This window comes from Folsomia candida, unplaced genomic scaffold (assembly GCF_002217175.1).
Source record: "Folsomia candida strain VU population unplaced genomic scaffold, ASM221717v1 Fcan01_Sc014, whole genome shotgun sequence".
Taxonomy (NCBI): Eukaryota; Metazoa; Arthropoda; class Collembola; order Entomobryomorpha; family Isotomidae; genus Folsomia; species Folsomia candida.
This window is the reverse complement of record NW_019091206.1, coordinates 2,977,372-2,999,216: the sequence shown is the minus strand read 5'-3', so window position 1 is coordinate 2,999,216 and position 21,845 is coordinate 2,977,372. Positions and strand designations below refer to the sequence as shown.

General features: G+C 37.0%; 2 protein-coding genes and 1 non-coding gene across 7 annotated transcripts; 2 read left to right on the top strand and 1 right to left on the bottom strand.

Moving 5' to 3' along the window:
• The first annotated feature begins 351 nt into the window (after window positions 1-351).
• Window positions 352-6,948, top strand: LOC110855874 (facilitated trehalose transporter Tret1-2 homolog). The gene is made up of 11 exons (XM_022104269.2): window positions 352-1,064; window positions 1,135-1,235; window positions 1,321-1,371; window positions 1,450-1,532; window positions 2,522-2,702; window positions 2,776-2,878; window positions 3,291-3,642; window positions 4,651-4,725; window positions 4,802-4,931; window positions 5,049-5,183; window positions 6,453-6,948. Exons 1-11 carry the CDS (start codon window positions 862-864, stop codon window positions 6,845-6,847), a joined length of 1,809 nt encoding a protein of 602 aa, XP_021959961.1. The 5' UTR covers window positions 352-861; the 3' UTR covers window positions 6,848-6,948.
• Window positions 6,949-10,972: 4,024 nt separating this feature from the next.
• LOC118437650 lies at window positions 10,973-11,089 on the bottom strand. The gene has a single exon (XR_004836225.1). It is a non-coding gene; the product is annotated as a U5 spliceosomal RNA (small nuclear RNA).
• A 441-nt stretch (window positions 11,090-11,530) lies between these two features.
• On the top strand, window positions 11,531-20,711 carry LOC110855873 (zinc finger protein 646). 5 transcript variants are annotated; one of them, XR_004836162.1, is made up of 13 exons: window positions 11,531-11,794; window positions 11,859-12,183; window positions 12,671-12,872; window positions 13,276-13,447; window positions 14,972-15,080; window positions 15,154-15,538; window positions 16,172-16,386; window positions 16,474-16,668; window positions 16,742-16,828; window positions 17,233-17,465; window positions 17,953-18,271; window positions 18,917-19,572; window positions 20,164-20,711. XR_004836162.1 is itself a non-coding variant. In XM_035856627.1 (13 exons), the coding sequence occupies exons 3-13, from the start codon at window positions 11,863-11,865 to the stop codon at window positions 19,514-19,516; spliced, it is 2,838 nt and encodes a 945-aa protein (XP_035712520.1). In that variant the 5' UTR covers window positions 11,540-11,642; window positions 11,703-11,794; window positions 11,859-11,862; the 3' UTR covers window positions 19,517-19,759. The 5 variants fall into 5 exon arrangements, 1 of the variants encoding a protein (XP_035712520.1); XR_004836161.1 differs by having other exon boundaries at window positions 18,917-19,584; XR_004836160.1 differs by having other exon boundaries at window positions 18,917-19,601.
• Window positions 20,712-21,845: the final 1,134 nt, after the last annotated feature.

Below are 21,845 nucleotides of genomic sequence, written 5' to 3'. Positions count from 1 at the left end.
TATCAATGAGACATTATCAATCCCAATAATCCCAAGGCCTCCAATTTCTCCTCTCTTAACTATCCACTAACTGCTCCATTAATTAAACCTAATAACTTCTCAATCCCAACCTACATAATCTTTTATTAGTCAATAATAAATAAGCCTCTACATAAATTTGCATATCGTATACTCCGTCGCCTTTCTTACTATTTGATCACGATAAGTAGGACATTGAGATGCATGCAGGGAAGCTTATAAGTTTGAGGTCATTAATTAAATATGTATGTATTTACATACGCTATCGTGCCCATGAAAATCTGATACATTCAAAAACATACCAAACCAGCAGACTAAATAGATCCCACTGCTGATAAGTAAGTAAATTATGAACAGCAGCAGACGCATCATTTTCTTCTCTCCAGATAAGAACTCATCGTCCCCTCAAAAAGTGCACTTTTTTATAAACTTCATTCGCAGTTTGGACCCGTTATCGCATCACTGCTGCGTATTTTCATAGCGTAATTAATTTCATAGCGTAATTTTCCCTGTGCACTGTAAAACACGACATTTTAATAATTTTTCTACACAAATACATTATTTTTAAAGACATGACACGACTCAAAACTTTATACATTTTAAATAATTAGTGACGAATTATAATTAATTAGTTATATCGCTTCACTTATATCACTGCTGCGTATTTTTAATTAATTTCATAGCTTAATTTTCCCTGTGCATCGTAAAACACGGCAGTTTAATAATTTTTCCACAAAAAAATAACATTTTGAACTATTTTTAAAAACATGAGACGACTCAAAACTTTGTAATTTTAAGTAATTAGTGACACATTTTAGTTAATTAATCAATCAATTATAAATAATGGCTCAACAACCTTCATCTCCAGCCGTTCCGATAAGCTCTCCGCGACGCGGACAAGCCGGACCACCCCCACCACTGATCTCACTCCCCTCATTTGCATCAAATCATCAATATTTTCTTCACGGAGGAGGAGGCAAAGAAGACTCACTTCCGTCCCAATTACATTCTTCTCTCAATTCTGAGTCGACACGTAGGAGTCGAAGGTATAAGTAAAAAAAATTTGAATTTTATAAAAATTTCAAATTCATAAAATTCTGAAATGTACATAAACAGGTCACGAAAGACAAGTTTCCGATTCAGCGAGTGTGACGGAGATGAAGACTTGCCACAGTTCCAAGGACCCAGAAGGGTCCAGTATTTCGCAGCTTTGGCAGGTTTGATAGATATATTTTTCAGAATTTTATTTTTCAAAAATGTCCCATTTTCTTCAAAAATTTCACAAAATTTCATATGTATTAGCGAACATGGGAGCTCTCGCGTTAGGAACGGTTCTCAGTTGGTCGGCCGTGGGTAAGATTTATAGAAATTCTTTAAAAAAACATTATATTTTTGGAAACGTTAACTTCAAAATTTCAAAATTTTAATCAGCCCTGCCCGATCTGAGGAAGGATCCCAGATTTACGGCCACTCTCACCCCCACCGTAGAAACTTGGATTGGCTCAATTATCACGGTATGTAAATTAACCTTGAATCAATTTGCATGAAAGTTTACTTGGATTAGCTCCATTAAATATCACGATATTTCTAATAATTTCAAATTAAAATCATCAAAATAATTCCTCCAGTTTAACCCTGGAATAATTTGCATGAAAATTTCCCATAAAAAATATCTCTTAAAGTAATGTGTCACTGAATAAATATCGATTTTCAACGGAAATTAAGTAAGTACAGGAAGTGCGTCTGGCATACTAATGATCCGATTGTACCACGACGTCGCGTGATTGACACACATCACACATGTCCATTTTAATCCCGGATTAACAACAAACTTGCCACACTTTTATTATCGCTTACTTAAATACCTTAACAATTACGTAGTAAACTATATTCAATACTTAACTCTGGTAGCAAATAAGTATTAAGAATTTCATGCAATTCGAATCGACTCAAAATCCGGCGTGACACTGGATAAAACTGACGCCATCGTGATCTTATTATGCCACTAGTCTGTTACGGGTCAAAGGGAACATGTTTACATATTATGCTAATTTTATGTATGTACAATTTAAACCCATCATTTACGTAAATACCTTAACAATCATTATCAAGTATTAAGAATTTCATGCAATTCTCAAAATCAGACGCGACACTAAATAAGACTGACGCCATCGTAATCTTGTTATTATGCCACACGATTAATTATGGGTCAGTAATAAGGAAAGGGAGCAGACATATTATGCAAATTATACCCGTACTTTAATTAAATACCTTAACCTTAAAATCCGTGTAATTAAATACCTTAATTATGTAATTATTAAGAATTTCATGCAATTCCCATCGATTCTAAATCAGACATTACATAAAACTGACGCCAACGTAATCCTTGTTATGTCACAACGATTAATTTCGGGTCAAAGGGAATACACATGTTATGCAAATTAAGCTCGTTACACAATTACGTATGTAACCTTGACCTTGACCTTATCCAATTAATTCGCAGTTGGGCGCCGTGGCTGCGGGACCAGCATCCGGATTCGGTATCGAGACCTTGGGTCGCCGCAAGTCGATGCTCCTCCTCACGGGGCCCTTCCTCCTCGGGTGGCTCCTCATCTATTTCGCCTACAATGTCAATATGATTCTGGCTGGAAGATTTGTCACCGGTTTCTGCTCAGGAATATTCGGTTAGCCAAAATTATTAGCAACAGGTTTCACGAAATATTATGATAATTTTTGAAAATCTGTGGAAATTTGCAGCCGTCGCGGCACCAATTTTTTGCGCTGAAATGGCCGACGTTGAAATCCGGGGGACGCTTTGCGCCGGGTTCGACTGCATGATTTCGGTCGGAATTCTTTTCATGTGAGGCTCAAAAAATACAAAGCTTATATAACGAAGAACTTATCACCAAAATCAGCACAATTTTAATAATTTCTCGCCTCTCGGAATTTATTTTAAAATTCTGGACGACAAATTTGTAGAACAGGCCGTTCCCAATTTTTTGAGAATTTTTTTAGAAACTCCAGATTTTGACATTTATGAAGGAGGAGATCTCAAGTTTAAGAAGCCTTCAGAAAAATTGGAACTCATCGAAACTGGCTAAAAAAACTGAACGCCATTCCATCAATCAGTTCACTGACTACAAATTTGTCGTCCAGAATTTTAAAATAAGTTCCCAGAGGCTAGAAACGATTTAAAATGTGTTAATTTTTCCGATAAGTGATCGAGTCCTACCTTAATTTACGCAAACATGACCTTTCTCCCCCACATTCAGCTACATCCTGGGTTCCTTCACCACTTGGCAAACGCAATCCCTCATCTGCGCTGGATTTCCGGTCATCATCTTCATCATGATGCTATTCGTCCCCGAATCTCCACGTTTTCTCGTCGCCAAAGGAAAATTTGAGGAAGCCTCGCACGCCCTGACGCGCTTTCGAGGGGCCGTCGTCCCAGAACAAGTGGACCCCGAACTCGCCGCGTTGAAAGTCAGTTTCCGCCTGTCGCACGATAAATCTACAAAATTTCAGGAACTTTTCCGCGGTCCGATCCTCCGCCCGGTGTCGATCGCCTTTTTCATCTACTTTTTCCAAGTCTTCTCTGGAATTGATCCCGTCCTGTTTTACACGGTACGAATATTTATAACTCTAACAATGCGATGGTGTGAACTGTAACCCTCCGATTTGGTTGAAATTTTGAAATTCTGTGGTCCATGTCAATACAACCCACGTTTCTTGAGACAGTTTGTGCGATGGTTGGAATTTTCCCAAAATATTTGAGGTCAAAGTTGAAACACGGGCGATTTTTAGCACGGAAAAAGAATGGACGTTGAATTCGCTTTCTCCGCCTGGTTAAAATCGCCCGTTTTTCAACTTTACCCTCAAATATTTTGCCAAATTCTGACCATCGCACAAACTGCCTGAAGAAACGTTGGTTGTATTGACATGGACCACAGAATTTCAAAATTTCAACCAAATCGGAGGGTTACACTTAACACCATCGCATTGTAAGAATGGAGGTCTCCCACCCAGCATATGCTCTCAGATTTTGAGCAAATTAGTGTCAATCGATCGCAAATTTAATTAGAATGAAATTTGCGAAAGACGCGATCTCCTAATGGGCACGTTTGGCGCAGATATTTGCATCCCTAGAGGAGAAAACGAGTCGTAAACTTGACAAATTTTGCAGTTTAGAATATATAATTTCTAAAATATATAATTTCCTGTAGCAAAATTCAAAATGTGTTTTCATTTTATTTCGTAATTTCAACAAATCTGTAAAACTTAAGATCCCGGATGAAAATTCGGTCAAAATGTATAATATAAATGACTTTCAAAGATATTGAGGGTCAGGTTTCTGAGAAAGACTGGATCTTCCAATGGGCAAGTTTTGCTGAGATATTTGCAAAAATAAATCGAAAAGTTGACAAATTTTGCACTTTCAAAATTTCTCCTCTGCAAATATCTTTCTGCTAAACAAGCCCATCGCGTCTTTCGCAAATTTCATCCTAATTAAATTTGTTATCAACTGGCACTAATTTGCTCAAAATCGGAGAAGTTCGTTGAGAGACGAATTTTCTTCATTGTAAGATTTTTATGGTGAATTCAAAACCCCAAAATTTTATGAATTTTTTCCAGGTGGACATCTTCCACTCTGCGGGTGCCAACGTGGACGACTACTATTCAACAATTATCATCGGCACGGTCCAAGTGGTATTTAAGATTCAATTATAAATTTTTTGCCAATACAGGATCTGTAATTTTTGCTAAAAATTTGCACGTCCGTCAGATTTTCGCCGCTATTGGTGCCTTCATGGTGGAATACTTCGGGCGTCGCGTCCTCCTCATGCTCTCCGAAGCCGTGATGGTCGCATCCCTCACGCTGCTCGGATTCTACTTTTATCTCAAAGCAGAAAACGGTGGGGTTAATTTGCCAACAATTTCTAATTTCAATAATACAAATATTTGTTAAATAATTATTATTCAAAAAAGGTTAAATATTTAATTAATCATTAATAAAAATTATGTAAATGAAGGTGGCGTCGCGCCGGACGGAGGGTGGGGCTGGTTACCCTTGGGATCTCTTATCGTTTACACGATCGCCTACTCCGTCGGCGTCGGACCGGTCGGATACATGATCATGGGCGAAATTCTGCCACATCACGTTAAAGGTGTGATATAACTTTAAATATTTACCTTATCAATCTCAACTTATCATCAGAGGGTGGATATGCACTTATCCATTCAACTTCTCCATTTTATGACAACCAACAACTGTCAAATTTTCTTATGTGATCATTAACTCGAATAGATCACTAAAATTTCAAAATAGTTCTACATATTGTCACGTATTTCTAGGTTTTCAGACATGTAAATATTTCCACTATTTACTTGAAATCTTTCAATCTTTTACATATTTTTTTTCAAAAATGCATATATTTTGAAAATACATATTTCAACGATGCGAGACGAATTGTTTTCCTTAAAGAAATTTGAATACAAATCATCCAGAACATTATGTTCAGAAATACGAAAAATTCTTGTTTTTTGTACAAATTTCGTAATATTTTGGGGTTTATTTCATAAGTATTAAATACATTTTGCGGGTAGAGGTGAGTCGAGCAGCGATTTTCAGAAGCTCGGCTCGCTCAAGCTCGGCTCGCTCAAGCTCGACTCAGGAAAAGCTCGAGAAAGCTCGGCTCGCTCGAGCTCGACTCGAAAAAAGCTCGGCTCGCTCAAGCTCGACTCAGGAAAAGCTCGAGAAAGCTCGGCTAGCTCAGAGCTCAGTTGAACCGAGACGAGCACGATCAAATTCGGCTAAATTCAGCATTTCTTGTGACAAAGATGCATTCATGCCATAATACATACTAAATTTTAAATATTTATCGTTCTATTAAAGACCAGGATACAAAAATGTAGAACTTTTGCTTTCCTGTTGGATATGTAACAATTTGACTTCAATTAGTGATTAACATCAACCAAAAAGAAATTGTCAAACCAAAGGTTGGCAATTAATGCATACATTTTATACCCTGTAATTCACTTTTTGTGAGAACAATTTAAATATTATTGTGAAGAGAGAAAAATATGTTTAAACTACACGGATACAAATTTCTCACTTTATCCCACTTGAAATTTTAGAAAATAACGAGCTTGTGAATAAGCTCGGCTCGGAGCTCGACTAAGTAAAAGCTCGAAAAAGCTCGGCTCGCTCAAGCTCGGCTCAGAAAAAGCTCGGCTCGCTCAAGCTCGACTCAGGAAAAGCTCGAAAATACTCGGCTCGCTCAAGCTCGGTTGAGCCGAGCCGAGCCCGAGCTAGCTCGGCTCAACCGAGCATTTGGCTCACCTCTAGTTGCGGGGATTTTTCGTAAATATGTACATATCCGCCCTCTGCTTATCATAAATCTTAACTTATCATTGTTCATTTACATATTATGCAGGTCTTGCTGGCTGTATTTTGACCTCTTTGAAATGGTTCATGTCCTTCGCGATGACGAAATTCTTCCAAGATATCATCGCTTTGCTGGGGAACGACGGAGCGTACTGGTTCTTCGGGGGATCCTGTCTCTTCGGTTTCATCTACACTTTCCTCTTCGTTCCCGAAACCAAGGGCAAAACGTTGGACGAGATACAGGCCGAATTTGCCAGCAATAAAAATGAGGAGGAAGACTTCGAGCGAGAAAGTTTGCTGGGCGGGGGAGGTGGAGGTAGTTATTTGGCGACGTCGCCATACAGAAATCCGACCAGGGCGACGTCCACAACTCTGTCGCCACCACCAGATAATCTGAGGAAGAAGCGGGCTCGCACTTATCACTCGTTTGGGCAGCATGTCTAGATAAGCAGAAATTTTAGGATAAAAATGTGGTAAAATTGCAATAATTACAATGATTTGCAAATAAATTTTAATCCAAAATTGGGACACGTTTAAATGCAAAACTGTGCAAAAATTGGACAAGTTTTGTTCAGAGGAGTTTTTTTATCTAAAAAATAGTGATGCAAAATTGAATTTGCGAATAAGTTTTTATATGAATAAACTAATTCTTTAAAAAAAACTTAGGTGAGGCTTGCTTAAAAGGGAGAAACAAGAGGTTCTCATCGTGTAGTAAAATAATATGCTACATCAATGTTCATCTCATGATTTATAATTTTAGGTGAATACAACAACAAATTATATGCGTTTCGGACCATTTGCCTCGCCGTGGGCCTGATTAATTGTTCCATACCAATGCATATATGTATATATTTATAGTATGTGCGCCATATTGATGCTTGTACCTAAATATACATAAGTTGCAATCTTCGTTACTATTCGATTCTGCTTATACTGATGGCCTACATGAATATATTTCAAAGATAGGTCGAAGTTTTTAAAATTTAGTGTTCTGAAATATAATATTACAAACTAACTCAAGCTTCGTACATTACATCACCAATAGATTATGGATAACGAAATTATCTAACTAAATCCTGTATCGTTTCATATGAATTATTACTGCATATGTGTATCAAATGCACTGAGCGCTAATAAATTTTCAAGTTATTTTAATTATTTGAATCATAAAATGGCCCACGGCGAGGCAAATGGTCCGAAACGCATATAATTTGTTGTTGTATTCACCTAAAATTATAAATCATGAGATGAACATTGATGTAGCATATTATTTTACTACACGATGAGAACCTCTTGTTTCTCCCTTTTAAGCAAGCCTCACCTAAGTTTTTTTAAAGAATTAGTTTATTTTTTTGTTTTTAAGTCTCTTTAAGTTGTCATCAATAATAGATACCAAATTAAATCTCATTAGCCTGGATGCGTTACATAATATGCAATTAATTCTCCAGTGGGTGTGAATGCGTGGAACACCAAATTAAATTCCCCTATCACCCGTGGACTAAAGGGCAAGAAATGCATCAACATCATACATACATGTATTTTGTATATACACACACTTAGAAATCTGGTATAATTGAAATCTCAGTGGTTCCTATTGCTTGCAATACGATGACGCCAGCGGTCTAGCTCCGATTTTGACGAAAACACGATAATTATGTATCCTTAGATAAATGATTAAACACGTGTTTCAGGATTTTTCGTAATGCTCATCCTTAGTTTAAACAAAGTTATGATGGAAAACGTGAAAGAGAATTTGCATTTTCACCGTGAAATTTTTCTCACATGGGAGAAAACGAAACATGATTACGTCAGAGCATTAGTTATGAATACCATTTTTGTAGTCATTTCTGAATACCGCTTGGTACTATTTTAATACTGGATTTCTAAAAGTGCATACATGTACATACATATTTACATGTTTAGATATTTGCATATGTAAGTGCAGAGCTTACATGTTTCTATTGTGCTGGTTGCTAATAGAAACGAGTATTTGTTATAAGTAATGAAGAAACATTACAAGCAACGTAACTGGCTGCAGATGCTACCAAGAAAACTTTTTCATTTCTTGTCCGATTTCGCTCGGGTTTGTTTTAAATGACGCGTTATAGATTTCCGCACATTAAAACATGGACGAGTCACAACCTTTGCATGGGAAAAGTGAATTTGCCAGTCGTTTGAAAGTTTAAAATCGATTTAAAATGGGTTAAAATAAGATTGTCAAGTCTCTAGACCTGACGGGCATCATCTACCCAGCAAGGTCTGCACGATTGCCTTTTACACCATTTTGATACGATTAGCCGTTTTGCCACAATCTTGAGTGGAATTTTGGGAGGGGGGGTCTGTTTGCATACTTAGGCTTCGCCGTAACCATGCATTTTTTCAAGAGGTCATGGTTACTATGCCTCACCTAAGAAAAATGTACTGAACTTTTAGGTGCACCTTTGACTCTTGAATCCATTGAACATGTTTTCCGCAAAAAGATTCACGCTTTTACTAACATGGCTGGTCGATTGCATTCCATTCCAAGCCATATTGCGTATTATCTCTTGAAACATTCACTAGCTATTCCACGATTAGTTTATCTACTAAGGGCAGCCCCTATTTTTAAATCTCCACATTTGCTAGAGGAGTTTGATTCATTGCTCCATAATGCCTTAGAACAAATTACAAATTGCCAAATTAATCCTTTGTCTTTAGAAGAAATTGCATTACCAATTAAATTAGGTGGTTTAGGAATTAGACAATCTAAAACATTAGCAACTCCATGTTTCCTTGCATCTTCATTTGCCACCACTGACTTGGTTTCTTTAATTTTGCCCTCGTATGTCACTGCTTTGTCCGATTCACTTGTGACCGAGGCGCAGGACTTGTGGAAGTCAATTAGTTGTGAAGAACTACCTCGCAGTACAATTACTTCTTTTCAATCATCCTGGGAAAGTCCAATTTTCAATTACGTATCTTCACGAATCCTGGAATCATCCACCACCCCAATAAATACTGCTAGGATTTTGGCATCAAGGTCAAAAGAATCAGGTGCATGGTTGCAAGCTTTACCATCGAGGAATTTAGGCACACTTTTAGACGATAATTCCTTCAGGATTGCAATAGGTTTGAGGTTAGGGTTAAATTTATGTTTCCCTCATAAATGTGTTTGCGGCGCACAAGTAGATGAACTAGGCTTACATGGTCTTTCATGTAAAAAAAGTGCTGGCAGGCACTCTAGACATACGCAAGCCAATGACATTATAAAGAGAGCCTTAATTTCTGCAGACATACCAAGCATTAGGGAACCATTAGGATGTTGTAGGACAGATGGAAAAAGACCGGATGGTCTAACACTAATACCTTACAAACATGGACGCTCACTAATATGGGACTTTACATGTACAGACACTTTTGCCCCCTCTTATCTCTCTCACACACTTAGACATGCTGGCACAGCAGCAAAACTAGCCGAGACCAAAAAACACAAACTGTACTCTGAACTTAAAACAAACTATATCTTTGTTCCGGTGGCTATCGAGACATCAGGAGTATGGGGGACGGAAGGGTTGAAGTTCATCCAAGATGTTGGGAGGAGGATGAAGGATGTCACTGGACCAATGTCGACAACTTTTCTCATTCAACGGATTAGTTTGGCAGTTCAACGCGGGAATGCGGCATCAATCATGGGAGCTGTCCCCAGTCAACGAGGATTAGAAGAATTATTTTATATTTTAAATGATAGGTCGTTTTATTTACAAAAATCATGTAAGGGGCCGAATGGTGATCTCGGACGCCTATCCGGATCAAGTAAAGGTTTTCCCAACCCACCAACATCGGGTTTTTCCTCTACTCCCCAAGCCAACTAAGTGTATTTCATAGTTTATCAATGTTTATGTTAATAATAAATAAAATCGACCATTAATCCTCTTGGTAAAAAAAAAAAAAAAAATGTGCAAAAATTTGCATGCCATTTTATTTGCTCAGCATTTCTACCGTGCAAAAATGACGATAAAAGGAGGCGTTTTGTGATAATTATATTTTTCGACTCGAGTCATAATAATTTTAATGTGTGAATGATTTTGAAAATATTGTGTAACGTAATTAATTTTATCCATTTTACGAACTGAATAAAAGTCAAGACTTTGTAAATAATAAATCGTTAGTTATTTAGTCCTCATCTTATTTTAGGGCATGGACAATTACATTTCATGATAACGTATAGCAAATTCTCATCTAAATACAATAAATACATCGACGAAGTCATGCATACGTGAAGATGACACAGAATTTGTCGGGTTTTTAGTCCAAAATTTGTATATCTACATAAAATTTAGCCAAGCTTTTCGGTACGTCTGCTTATCATCGCTTTTCGATATGTGGTGAAATCGCAATAATGCCAAAAATTAAGAAGAATTGTGCATATTAAATGCAAAATTGGGCATATTTCTGCACTTCAAAATTGTCAATAACGAATGAAATGAACAACCTTGCGTAAAAATTGAGACAAAATTTTGGCAAGTTTTGATGCAAGCTGCTTGACAAGTTGCTTATTTGGAGAAGTTCTTATCTTTGGTTTATATTGATCGCCCACCCGGAGGCAGGCTGTCAAAAAATTGTTAAATTCTCATAGAATGTCCCCCCCCACGGAAATCTTTAGTAAAAGGCGAAAGATTTATACGACTTGAAGGGAGACCCGAGATGCTTTAAAACGTCCAAAATCCGTTCCCCCAACCTTTTCACACCCGTAACCACTAAACGAGACAACTTTTACCGATCTCCACCACCCCCACGGAACCTCACCCCACTCCAAAATCTCATAATTTGCATCCCACTAATATCCAAGTAACCTTTTGTGCATCAAAATTTTCAAAAAGTTCAGGAATTATGGAGATATCTTAAATTTCCTGAAAATTCCGAGAAATTCGTATTGCACGACATGAAAATAATTGACAAATTGAATAAATGCACCAATTTTTCTGATTTTTCATTATAAATAAATCGTAAAATCATACGGATTGAAATTTCGATTATAATTTTTAAGCAAAATTTGAAATTCCTAATTTTGGAAAAATAACGAAACTTGACGTATTATTTTATCCAGAAATCTGGAGCCAAGCGCAAACCTGGCTCGATTTGATTGATGGATTTTCTTGGTATGTTTATCAACACTCAAAGAAATTGCATTGCAAGCTCTGCTGTCTGAGAAAATAAATAATTGCGCAATTAACTAATCAACTTGGAGAATTTTTAAAAGGTTAAAAATACAGCTTAACTTAACGTGCATCGTGTTTATTTAAAGTTAAACGTTCTCCAGGAATTTTCAAAAATGGAAGAAATGTCGATTTGAATTCGTCGATAATTTGTGATTAAATTATAATCGTTAAATGGTCGTGTTTTTAATAAAAGGTATGAGATAACTCTTTAAAATTGTATAAATTATGAATTGTAATCAAAATTTGTACCTTTTCAGAATCATGGAAGCTTTAAATCTCAATTTGAAACACGATATTCAATCGCAACAAAGATTATTCGACATTCTTCAGTCGTCCTCATCCTCGGGGGGTGGAGGACCGCATCATGGTCACGGTCATTCGGGAGGCAGCTCGTCGTCCTCCTCGATTGAATTTATGCTCCGTTCTTACGATCATCAACAAGACCACGATCTTATCGCTGCCTTTAATTTTAATCAGTATGCTAACAACAATCAACATCATCATCATCATCAACAACAACAACTTCCTCCTCCTCCACCACCCCCACAAGCGCCACAAACTCCGCCACAAAATCATAACACGGTCAGTATTTAAAGCAGGACTCGATCGTCAAAATCAGCACATTTTTAATCATTTCTCGGCTCTGGGAACTTTATTTTAAAATTATGAACGACAAATTTGCCGTCGGTGAGTTGATTAATGGAATGGCGATGAGTTTGTTGAGCCAGTTTCGAATTTTGCTCTACAAATTTGTAGAGCAGGGAGTTAACAATTTTTGAAAATATACACTCCAGATTTTGACACTTTTTGAAGGAGATCTCAAGTTTAGGAAGCCTTCAGAAAAATTGGAACTGGTCGAAACTGGCTCAAAAAACTCAACGCCATTCCATTAATCAACTCACTGACTGCAAATTTGTCGTTCAGGATTTTAGAATAAGTTTCCGCAGAGCGGAGAAATGGTTAAAAATGTGATGATTTTAACGATTTCGGATACGAGTTCTACGTTAAATTATAATTATTTATCATTTCAAGCATTTACTAAATATTTTATTAATTCAAAACCACACAGACTATTCCTTCTTCCTTGTCGTCATCGTCTACGACAACCTCGTCCACCACGACAACTTCGCCATCGACATCTTTATCAGCTTCGGAACAACATCAACATGACATGATGACTACGACGTTAGAACTCGATCCGAACATTATCCTGCAAAATTATGTCAATGACAATTCAGACTTTGGGGATGGGAGCATCTCGTCAAATTCTGGTAGCAAAACGTACAATGGAGTTCCACCAGCGTATACTCTCTGACTTTTTAGCAAATTAACGTCAATCGACCATCAAATTTAATTATGAAATTTGCGAAAGACGCGATCTCCAAATGGGCACGTTCGGCAGAGATTTTTGCATCCGGAGAGGAGAAAACGCGTTCTAAAGTTGACATATTCTACACTTTCCAAATTTACTGCGCGTTATCTCCTCTTCAGATGCAAAAAAACTGTGCCAACAAACGTGCCCATTGGGAGATCGTGTCTTTCGCAAATTTCATACTACTTTTTGTCATCGATTGACACTAATTTGCTCAAAATTGGAGAGTATATGTTAGGAACCATCCATTGGTTAGTTAATAAGTAAGTATAAATTAATTGCGGAATTTCTTAATTATCCAGGAAAAGGTCGTCCCCACTACTGCACGCATTGCCAAGCCTCGTACAAAACAAGGACGCATTTACGCCGCCACATGGTCATCCATCTCCCCTCGCGACCTTATCCTTGTGCCGAGTGCGGCAAGGGGTTCAATCGTAAAGAGCACTTGAGCAAACATATGGAAGCCGTGCATAGGTGGGGAATTAATAAAATGCCACTTATACTTAATTTAATACCGTATTTTGAGCTTCCCAGAATTGTGGGTGTTACGCCCGCAAAACGACGAAAATCTACGTGAAAAAGGCAACAGTTGTATGAAAATATAGGTTTTCTGAAGAAATTAACGTTTTATCGCTGCCAAAATACCTTGTTTTCACGATGGCATACAATTAACACGCCCAATAAAATAGTAAAAAATGCACAGTAAAGTGGTAAAAACCAATAATAGTAACTATTGCCCAGATAAATAGTTTTATGAACCCAGTATAAAAGTAAAAAGGTCCAATAATGTCGTAATGCATAAAAACGATACAAAATGGAGAATTATAAACATAAATCAAATATTTATTTCCTCCACCTTATTCGATGATAAATTTTTAGATAGGAATTAATGCCTTCTTGGCTTTGGAATTGCATCCAGGGCCAAACAATTTGTGTACAATAGCAATGCCATTATGTGTTTACATAAATACATTTTTAAGAATACAGGGCTCGAGCGTGAAGATTTAATCCACTGATGAGTATTAAATTTCACTAACCATAGCCTGCCTAAACAAGTCTTGTATGTGTCAAAAGTCTTTCAACTTCGTCGTTCTCTTAATCGTAAATATCTATTGATATCGTCCTCCTTAAGTTTTGGTTGATTTGCTGCTGAAATGAACTATGTGGTAACATTGTCATCATAGGTACGATATTTGATATCGGGTTTGTTTTGAACCGAGTTAAAAACAGATGTCTGCAATGCGAGGGACACAGATGGTTCTTCATGAAATGATTTTGAGTTAGGTAATCCTGGTATTCGCTCCTTCGACCGTCTTTGTCCTTGATAGTAGAACGTCGGGCATCGATATTTTTGCACAAGTGGAACCAGCAGTAAATACGGGTAATGTCCGAACCGGACGCTTCTTTAAATCCATTTGTGATGGATTCTGACGCGTCGGCTATTAGAATACTAGGCTTGTATTCCTCAGAGGTACCTTTCTTTAAACTTTCAAATATAAATTTGAAGTCGTCTGAAGTTTGGGCAAATGGCAAAAAACTGACAAGAACTATGAACAACGAGAGGGTGACTGACTGCAATAATTTATCTGTTTAGATGGCTAAGTTTCAAGCTCTGAGTAAAAGATACCTACCACTATGTATTTGCATATCACGCTTAATATTGTGTTAATAAGGTAATTTGGCGAACAACATTATTGGACCTTTTTACTTTAATATTGGGTTCATAAAACTATTTATCTGGGCAACAGTTACTATTATTGGTTTTTACCACTTTACTGGGTATTTTTTACTATTTTACTGGGCCGCTTAATAATATTCCTTTCACGATTTATGCAAAATAAGGTAGTTTGACAGCGATAAAAAGTTAAGTTCTTCAGAAACGGTGCATTTTCGTGTGGTGGTTGCCTATTCCACATGGATTTTCTTCTTTTTGAGGGTGTAACACCACTGGGCGCTTCAATTATCATATTTAATTAATTAATTAATCATAAATTACAGTGGAACGAAGCACGTGTGTCCATTATGCGAGAAATCAATCTCTAGAAAAGACCACTTGGCGAGACACGTTAAAAATATGCACCCCACCTACGCCGTCCTCCTGAACAAGGTAATTAATTAACAATAATGCATATTTAACTAATTAAACTTAATTAGTATTAATTATGTAATTGCATTTACAGGAAGATTTCCTCTCACTCACCTCGTCCGCAACGTTAGCGAAGATTGGCGTAGTATCAAATCGAACAAAAATTGCACCTGCCCCATCACCGACAAAGTCTTCTTCAAATCCACGCTCCACAAAAGCCTCGCTCCGAATCCCGGTAATAAATTCGCAACAACCTGGTGGTGGCAACCTGTCAGCCAGTCCGGACGGAAAGAAATCTCTAAATTCATCCCCTCCACGTGAGGATAATAACGATACGAGAAATCGGTCAGCGTCTTCGTCCTCCTCGTTGTCATCTTCTTGTTCTCGTCAAGAGGAAACGACGACCAAGTCCCATCCGCAGCAGGGACAAGTGCAATCTCAAAATAGTTTACAAACTTTTCATCAACTTGACTCTACTGGTGAGTTATTTATTTGGGTCTACGTACGACAAGGACTTGATGACAGAATTGGCACATTTTTAATCATTTCTCGGCTCTGGGAATTTATTTTAAAATTCTGGACGACAAATTTGTAGTCAGTGAGTTGATTGATGGAATGGCGTCGAGTTTTTTGAGCCAGTTTCGACGAGTTCCAATTTTTCTGAAGGCGTTTTAAACTTGAGATCTCCTCCTTTCGAGGAGGCTTCGTCGGAATACATGGGTGTGGATTGTAAAAGCAATTTATTTAAGCTTTCGATGCTGAACTTACATCATCAGGAAATCAGGATTTTTTAACAATTTTTTGGAAATCGAAAAAACAGTGATCTTCTCAAATCTCAAATTTCCTCCTTCAAAAAGTGTCAAAATCTGGAGCGTGTATTTTTATAAGATTGGGAACGACTTGTTCTACGAATTTGTCGTCCAGAATTTTAAAATAAGTTCCCACAGCCCAGAAATGATTAAAGATGTGCTGATTTTGGCGATCATCGAGTCGTGCGTTAACTGAATAGAGGTCATGACCTCGATAATTCATGACAATTCCTAATCATAATTCGTTAATCATGACCACGCATCATGCGCTAATTATGCAAATCATGTTACCCTGATCTGCAGGACCAAGCCTGTCGTACAGTACGACGAGCACGACCGTGACGAAAACCACCACAACATCATCACCTAAACTTCCAAAACCTCCGAAACGATCACTCCTCCAACCAAATGGAAACGGACTTGTCAGCCTCACAAATTTGAGTCTAACGTTAGGCGGACAAATTAAGGAAGCCCCCTTCGCCAATTGTTCTCCAAACAAGAAACAGCAACTCAACATGGTAAAAAAAACTCTGGTTATCACATCGAGAGATTAATTAACTAATTAATTGCTCAAGTAATTACTAATTTAATTAATTAATTGATAGACCCTCCAATGTCACGAATGCGGAGTTACGTGTAACAACGAAAAAGATTTAGCGACCCATTTGAGAGGACACAAACCACAAAATTTCCGCTGTCCCGATTGTCCAAGGGCGTACACGAGAAGAGAAAAATTGTCTGAACATATCCGTTGTTTTCATCAGGGACAAAAATTCAAGTGTGAACATTGTGGAAAAGAGGTTTGAGAACTAATATAAAAGAAAAGCTCGTCAAAATTCAAAATTTGAAACATTTATATATCCCAAATTTCAGCTCTCTCGAAAAGATCACGTCCTCCGCCACGTGCGAAGCATTCATCCGGACTTATTAGCGTCTCGATTTCATGGGATGAATTCCACCGTAAGTTTGATCGTCGCAAACAATGGATGTTTCCCATCGTATGCTCCCGATTTTTACCAAAATAGTGTCAATCGATCACAGATTTAATTGGTATGAAATTCGCAAAAGCCACGATCTCCCAATGGGCACGTTTCGCAGAGATATTTGAATCCGACGAGGAGAAGTCCTAAAGTCGACAAATTTTGCACTTTCCAAATTTACTGCGCGTTTTTTCCTCTTCGGATGCAAATATCTGCGCCAAATGTGCCCATTGGGAGATCGTGTTTCATGCAAATTTTATTCTAATTAAATTTACAATCAATTGACGCCAATTTGCTCAAAATCGGATCGCATACGCTGGGAGACCTCAATTATAAGTAATTATCTTACTAAATAAGTCAATTAATTAATTAAACTTTTCTCAGGACATCCCCGTGGAACACCTCGGCCTTCCTTTGCCCCTCGTCATGAACGAGGATGACCACGACCGCCTTTCCTCCATTCCAATGCCAACGACGAAACAGTCTCATGGAAATGGTGACGGGAGTAGCGGTGCGATAACGATCGCCTCCTCCTCCGCCAACGATATGGGCGTCCTTCTCCGCAGTATTTGCCAATATTGTCTCAAAGTTTTCGGGACGAGTTACCATTTGAGCAGGTAATAAAACGAGTATGACCATCAAGACTATAATACTAGTCTAGTATTACTAGATATGCTGTTAACACGTCTTATTGACATATGTATGTCCCTCAAGATTTTTCTCGTAGGACTCGATGACTTCGTCAAAATCAGCACATGTTAAATCATTTCTCCGCTGTGGAAATTTATTTTAAAATTCTGGGCGACGAATTTGTGGAGCAGGTCGTTGTCAATTTTTGAAAATATACACTCTAGATTTTGACACTTTTTGAAGGAGGAGAGCTCAAATTTAAGAAACCTTCAGAAAAATTGGAACTCGTCGAAATTGGCTAAAACACTCATTTCAGCGCCATTCCATCAATCAACTCACCGACTATAAATTTATCGTCCCGAATTTTAGAATAAATTCCCACAGCCGAGAAATGATTAAAAATGTCCTGATTTCGACGATTTTATTACCGACGAGTCTACACACGTTAAATCTGACCCTATTTGTTTTCTGCAGACACATAGAATCCTGTCACAACGGGGACATCCGTCCCTACCCGTGCCCCTCCTGTTCGAAACAGTTCAAACGGAAGGACCACCTCACAAAACATATCAAGTCACATTGTCCCACGTTACGCGAGGGGGTAGTAACGCCACATCGCCCTCGCACCAGCAGTGGCAGCAGCGGGTGCAATATTGTCAAAAATGGGCCAGAACAACATCGCCACGATCAACAACAGGGCTTCGTCCCACAAAAAAGCCAAGCGGTCAGAAATCCATTTCATCATCACGACAATGCCAAGGAGTCTTCCGGGAGTAAGAGAAAAGTCAAATCGGTGTGTGACATGCTATAGAATAATGTCATAATCAGAGGGCGGATATGTATTAACGAAAATCGCTGAAATATGTATTCAGTATTTATGTAAAATATGCCAATATGTTTGCCAAATACGCACAAAAAATCCAAAATAGAATTTTCGCAAAACTTATATTTCTGAAGTTGGCTTTGGACTTTTCACGATCCAATTTGGAAATTGGTTCTTTGGGCAAAAAATACTGGATATGTATGTATTACAAAAAAATCTCTGAAAGGTGTACATATTTACGAAAAAATGCCAAAATCTTTACTAATTATGTACGAAAAAAGAAACACAAGAATGAGAATTTTCCCAAAAATTATATTTCTGAATTAATGGTCTGCTCTGGATTGTTCATGGTCCAATTACAAAAATTCGTACCGTCCCCTCATATCGTTCAAATATTTATGAAATATGCGTATTTTCGAAAATACATATGTAAAAGATTTCCGTATTTTTCAAATAATAGCGGAAACATCCATATTTCTGGAAACCTAGAAAAAATATAAAAATTTTTGCGATCGATGCAAGTTAGGGAACATACGCACAAAGTTCGACCGTGGTCGTCATCAAATGAACAATTTGATAATAATCTGATAATAATTATAAATTTTTATCCACCAGGAACGAATCCCATCCCGCAAAAAGGTTCGCAAGACTGATCCCCCTCAATCAACTTATCCTCCTCCTCCTCCACCCCCACAAAACGGGCCCCATCTACTCGACGGCATAATGAATCTGACCAACAAGGCGGACTCGATCTCTGACGAAGATTCCTCCTCGCAAGACTTCAATCTCGCCATGATCTCGTCCTTCATTTCCTCCTCGGCTGAAAACGTCGGCGGCGGCGCAGAACAAGACTTATCTACCGCTTTAATGCTCACCCAAGAAAATGATAACCACGACCACGACGAAGGTGAAGAAGTCGTCTCGGTTATCGTACATCAAGATGATAACCACCACGACGACTTAGTACATCCCCTCCTCTCCCCACAGTCTTCGCCGACCAGCTCGTCGTCCCTATTTCGGTGTGGCCACTGCCAAAAAGAATTCTCCTCACGGGATCAACTTCTCGACCATTTGCAAGATCACAGTGCGGATGATTCGTCCTCAAATTCGTCGCCATTGCTAAATAGTAATCATGACGTGCAGCAAAGACGACATCATCATCACGCCGACCGGCATCACGAGGGACTCAGAAGTATACAATTTTCTAATTATTGAGGACATCATAAACTTGGACATCACAGCCTTTAATATTTAGTCACGAGATTGTAGAGGTCTTCACTCATGTACAAATTAGTTTAACGTAGGAGTGGATGACTCATCTTCAAAATCAGCAGATTTTTAATCAATTGTCTCCTCTGGGAATTTATTTTAAAATTCCAGAAGGTAAATTTGTAGAGCAGGGAGTTCCCATTTTTTGAAAATATACACTCCAGATTTTGACACTTTTTGAAGGAGGAGATCTCAAGTTAAAGAAGCCTTCAGAAAAATTGGAACTCGTCGAAACTGGCTCAAAATATAGTGAAAACCAACACATTTTTAATAATTTATCGCTTCTGGAACTTATTTTAAAATTCTGAACGACAAATTGGCCGTCAGTTAGTTGATTAATGGAATGGCGATGAGTTTTTTTGAGCCAGTTTCGACGAGTTCTAATTTTTCTGAAGGCTTCTTTAACTTGAGATCTCGTCCTTCAAAAAGTGGCAAAATCTTGTGTATATTTCTGAGAAATTGGAAACTTCCTGCTCTACAAGTTTGTCATCCAGAATTGTAAAATAAATTCCCAGAACGTAGAAATGGTTAAAAATTTGCTGTCTTTAACCATTTTGGTGATTTGTTATCTCGTCCTACGTTAAAAATGTCAGCTAAATATGCCGCTAAAAAACCTGGGTGCCTTAACTAATGGCTTATCCAGACTAATTAATTAACTTATCATATTTAAATTTCTACCTGTACATACAAATATAAATGACTCATAATTAACATAATTAATTAGTATTATACATACAAAAATGTATACTAAAAATGGAAATATTTTGGTCCCCATTTGGGTAACAATTGACTACTTTTTCAATGCCAAACTTGTGTATCATTTTTACTCAGAAATTATTGTACAAATTCGTACACACAGTACGAAAAGTAGATATTTATCGTTCTTTTTTTGCTATGTATTCATTAAATTTGTGTATGTATGTACCACCGCTCGCTATTTAATACTTAATTTAGTATTTATTTAACAACCCGTTATTAACAATCAGTTACAGAAACGTATTGTTCATTTGTAGTAATAATGTAATGCATGTAATAATTTACATAAATATTTATGTGTCCACTAAGTTGTAGAAATTCTTATGTACCGATTTAGTTGCAATAAAATTCTTAACAAAATGATAAAAATTTCCAACTAGCAAAATTTGTGTATCTCACCGCAGATAAATACAATTCTTCACATAGAACGGTTAAGCAAAAGATGAAATTCGTAAATGCATGAAAATTTGCAAACTTTTTGCATATCCAATCCAAGCATATGAAATTATTACAAAATTTGTTTTCTCATCAAACCTAGGTAATTTGTCTTTGCTATATTTTAAAACTCTGCGAATTTTCGTAATCGACGTTAAACTCTATTTTCATAAATTTTTCATGAAAATATGAAAAGAATTTTTTCCACTTATTAAATTTGTGTTTATCACGGCTCGCTATTTAATATTTAATTTAGTATTTAACAACCCGTTATTAACAATCAGTTTATTGTTTATTTGTATTAATGCAATGCATGTAAGTAATAATTTACATATGTAAATATTTATGTGTCCACTAAATTGCAAAAATTCATGTGTCAATTTAGTTGCAATAAAATTCTTAACAAAATTATAAAAATTGCCAACTAGCAAAATTTATTTGTGCAAAATTCTTCACATAGAACGGTTATGCAAAAGATGCAATTCGTAAATTGATGCAAATTTGCAAACTTTTTGTATGTCCAATCCAAGCATATGAAATTATATGAATTCTCCAAAAATCTAGGTAATTTATCTTTCCGATATTTTAAAACTTTGCAAATTTTCATAATCGACGTTAAACTCTATTTCTTGTATTTTTCATGCAAAATATGAAAAGAATTTTTTTCTACTTATTAAATTTGTGTTTATCACGGCTCGCTATTTAATATTTAATTTAGTATTTAACAACCCGTTATTAACAATCATTTTCAGAAACGCATTGTTTATTTGTATTAATGCATATAGTAATAATTTACATAAATATTTATGTCCACTAAATTGTAGAAATTCTTAAATGTCGATTTAGTTGCAATAAAATTCTTGACATAAGAAAATGATAATCCATGCGAAAACTCGCGAATTAGCAAAATTTTGCATGTCTCCAAAATTCTTAAAGTAAAACGGTCGAAAAAAAAGAAATTCAAAAATCCATGCAAAGTTGCATAATTGCCAAATTTTTGCATACATATAAAACGATTGCAACAATAGTCTTCAAAACCAATCTATCTTTTTTAAATCTTTGGCTATTTTAAACTTTTAAAATT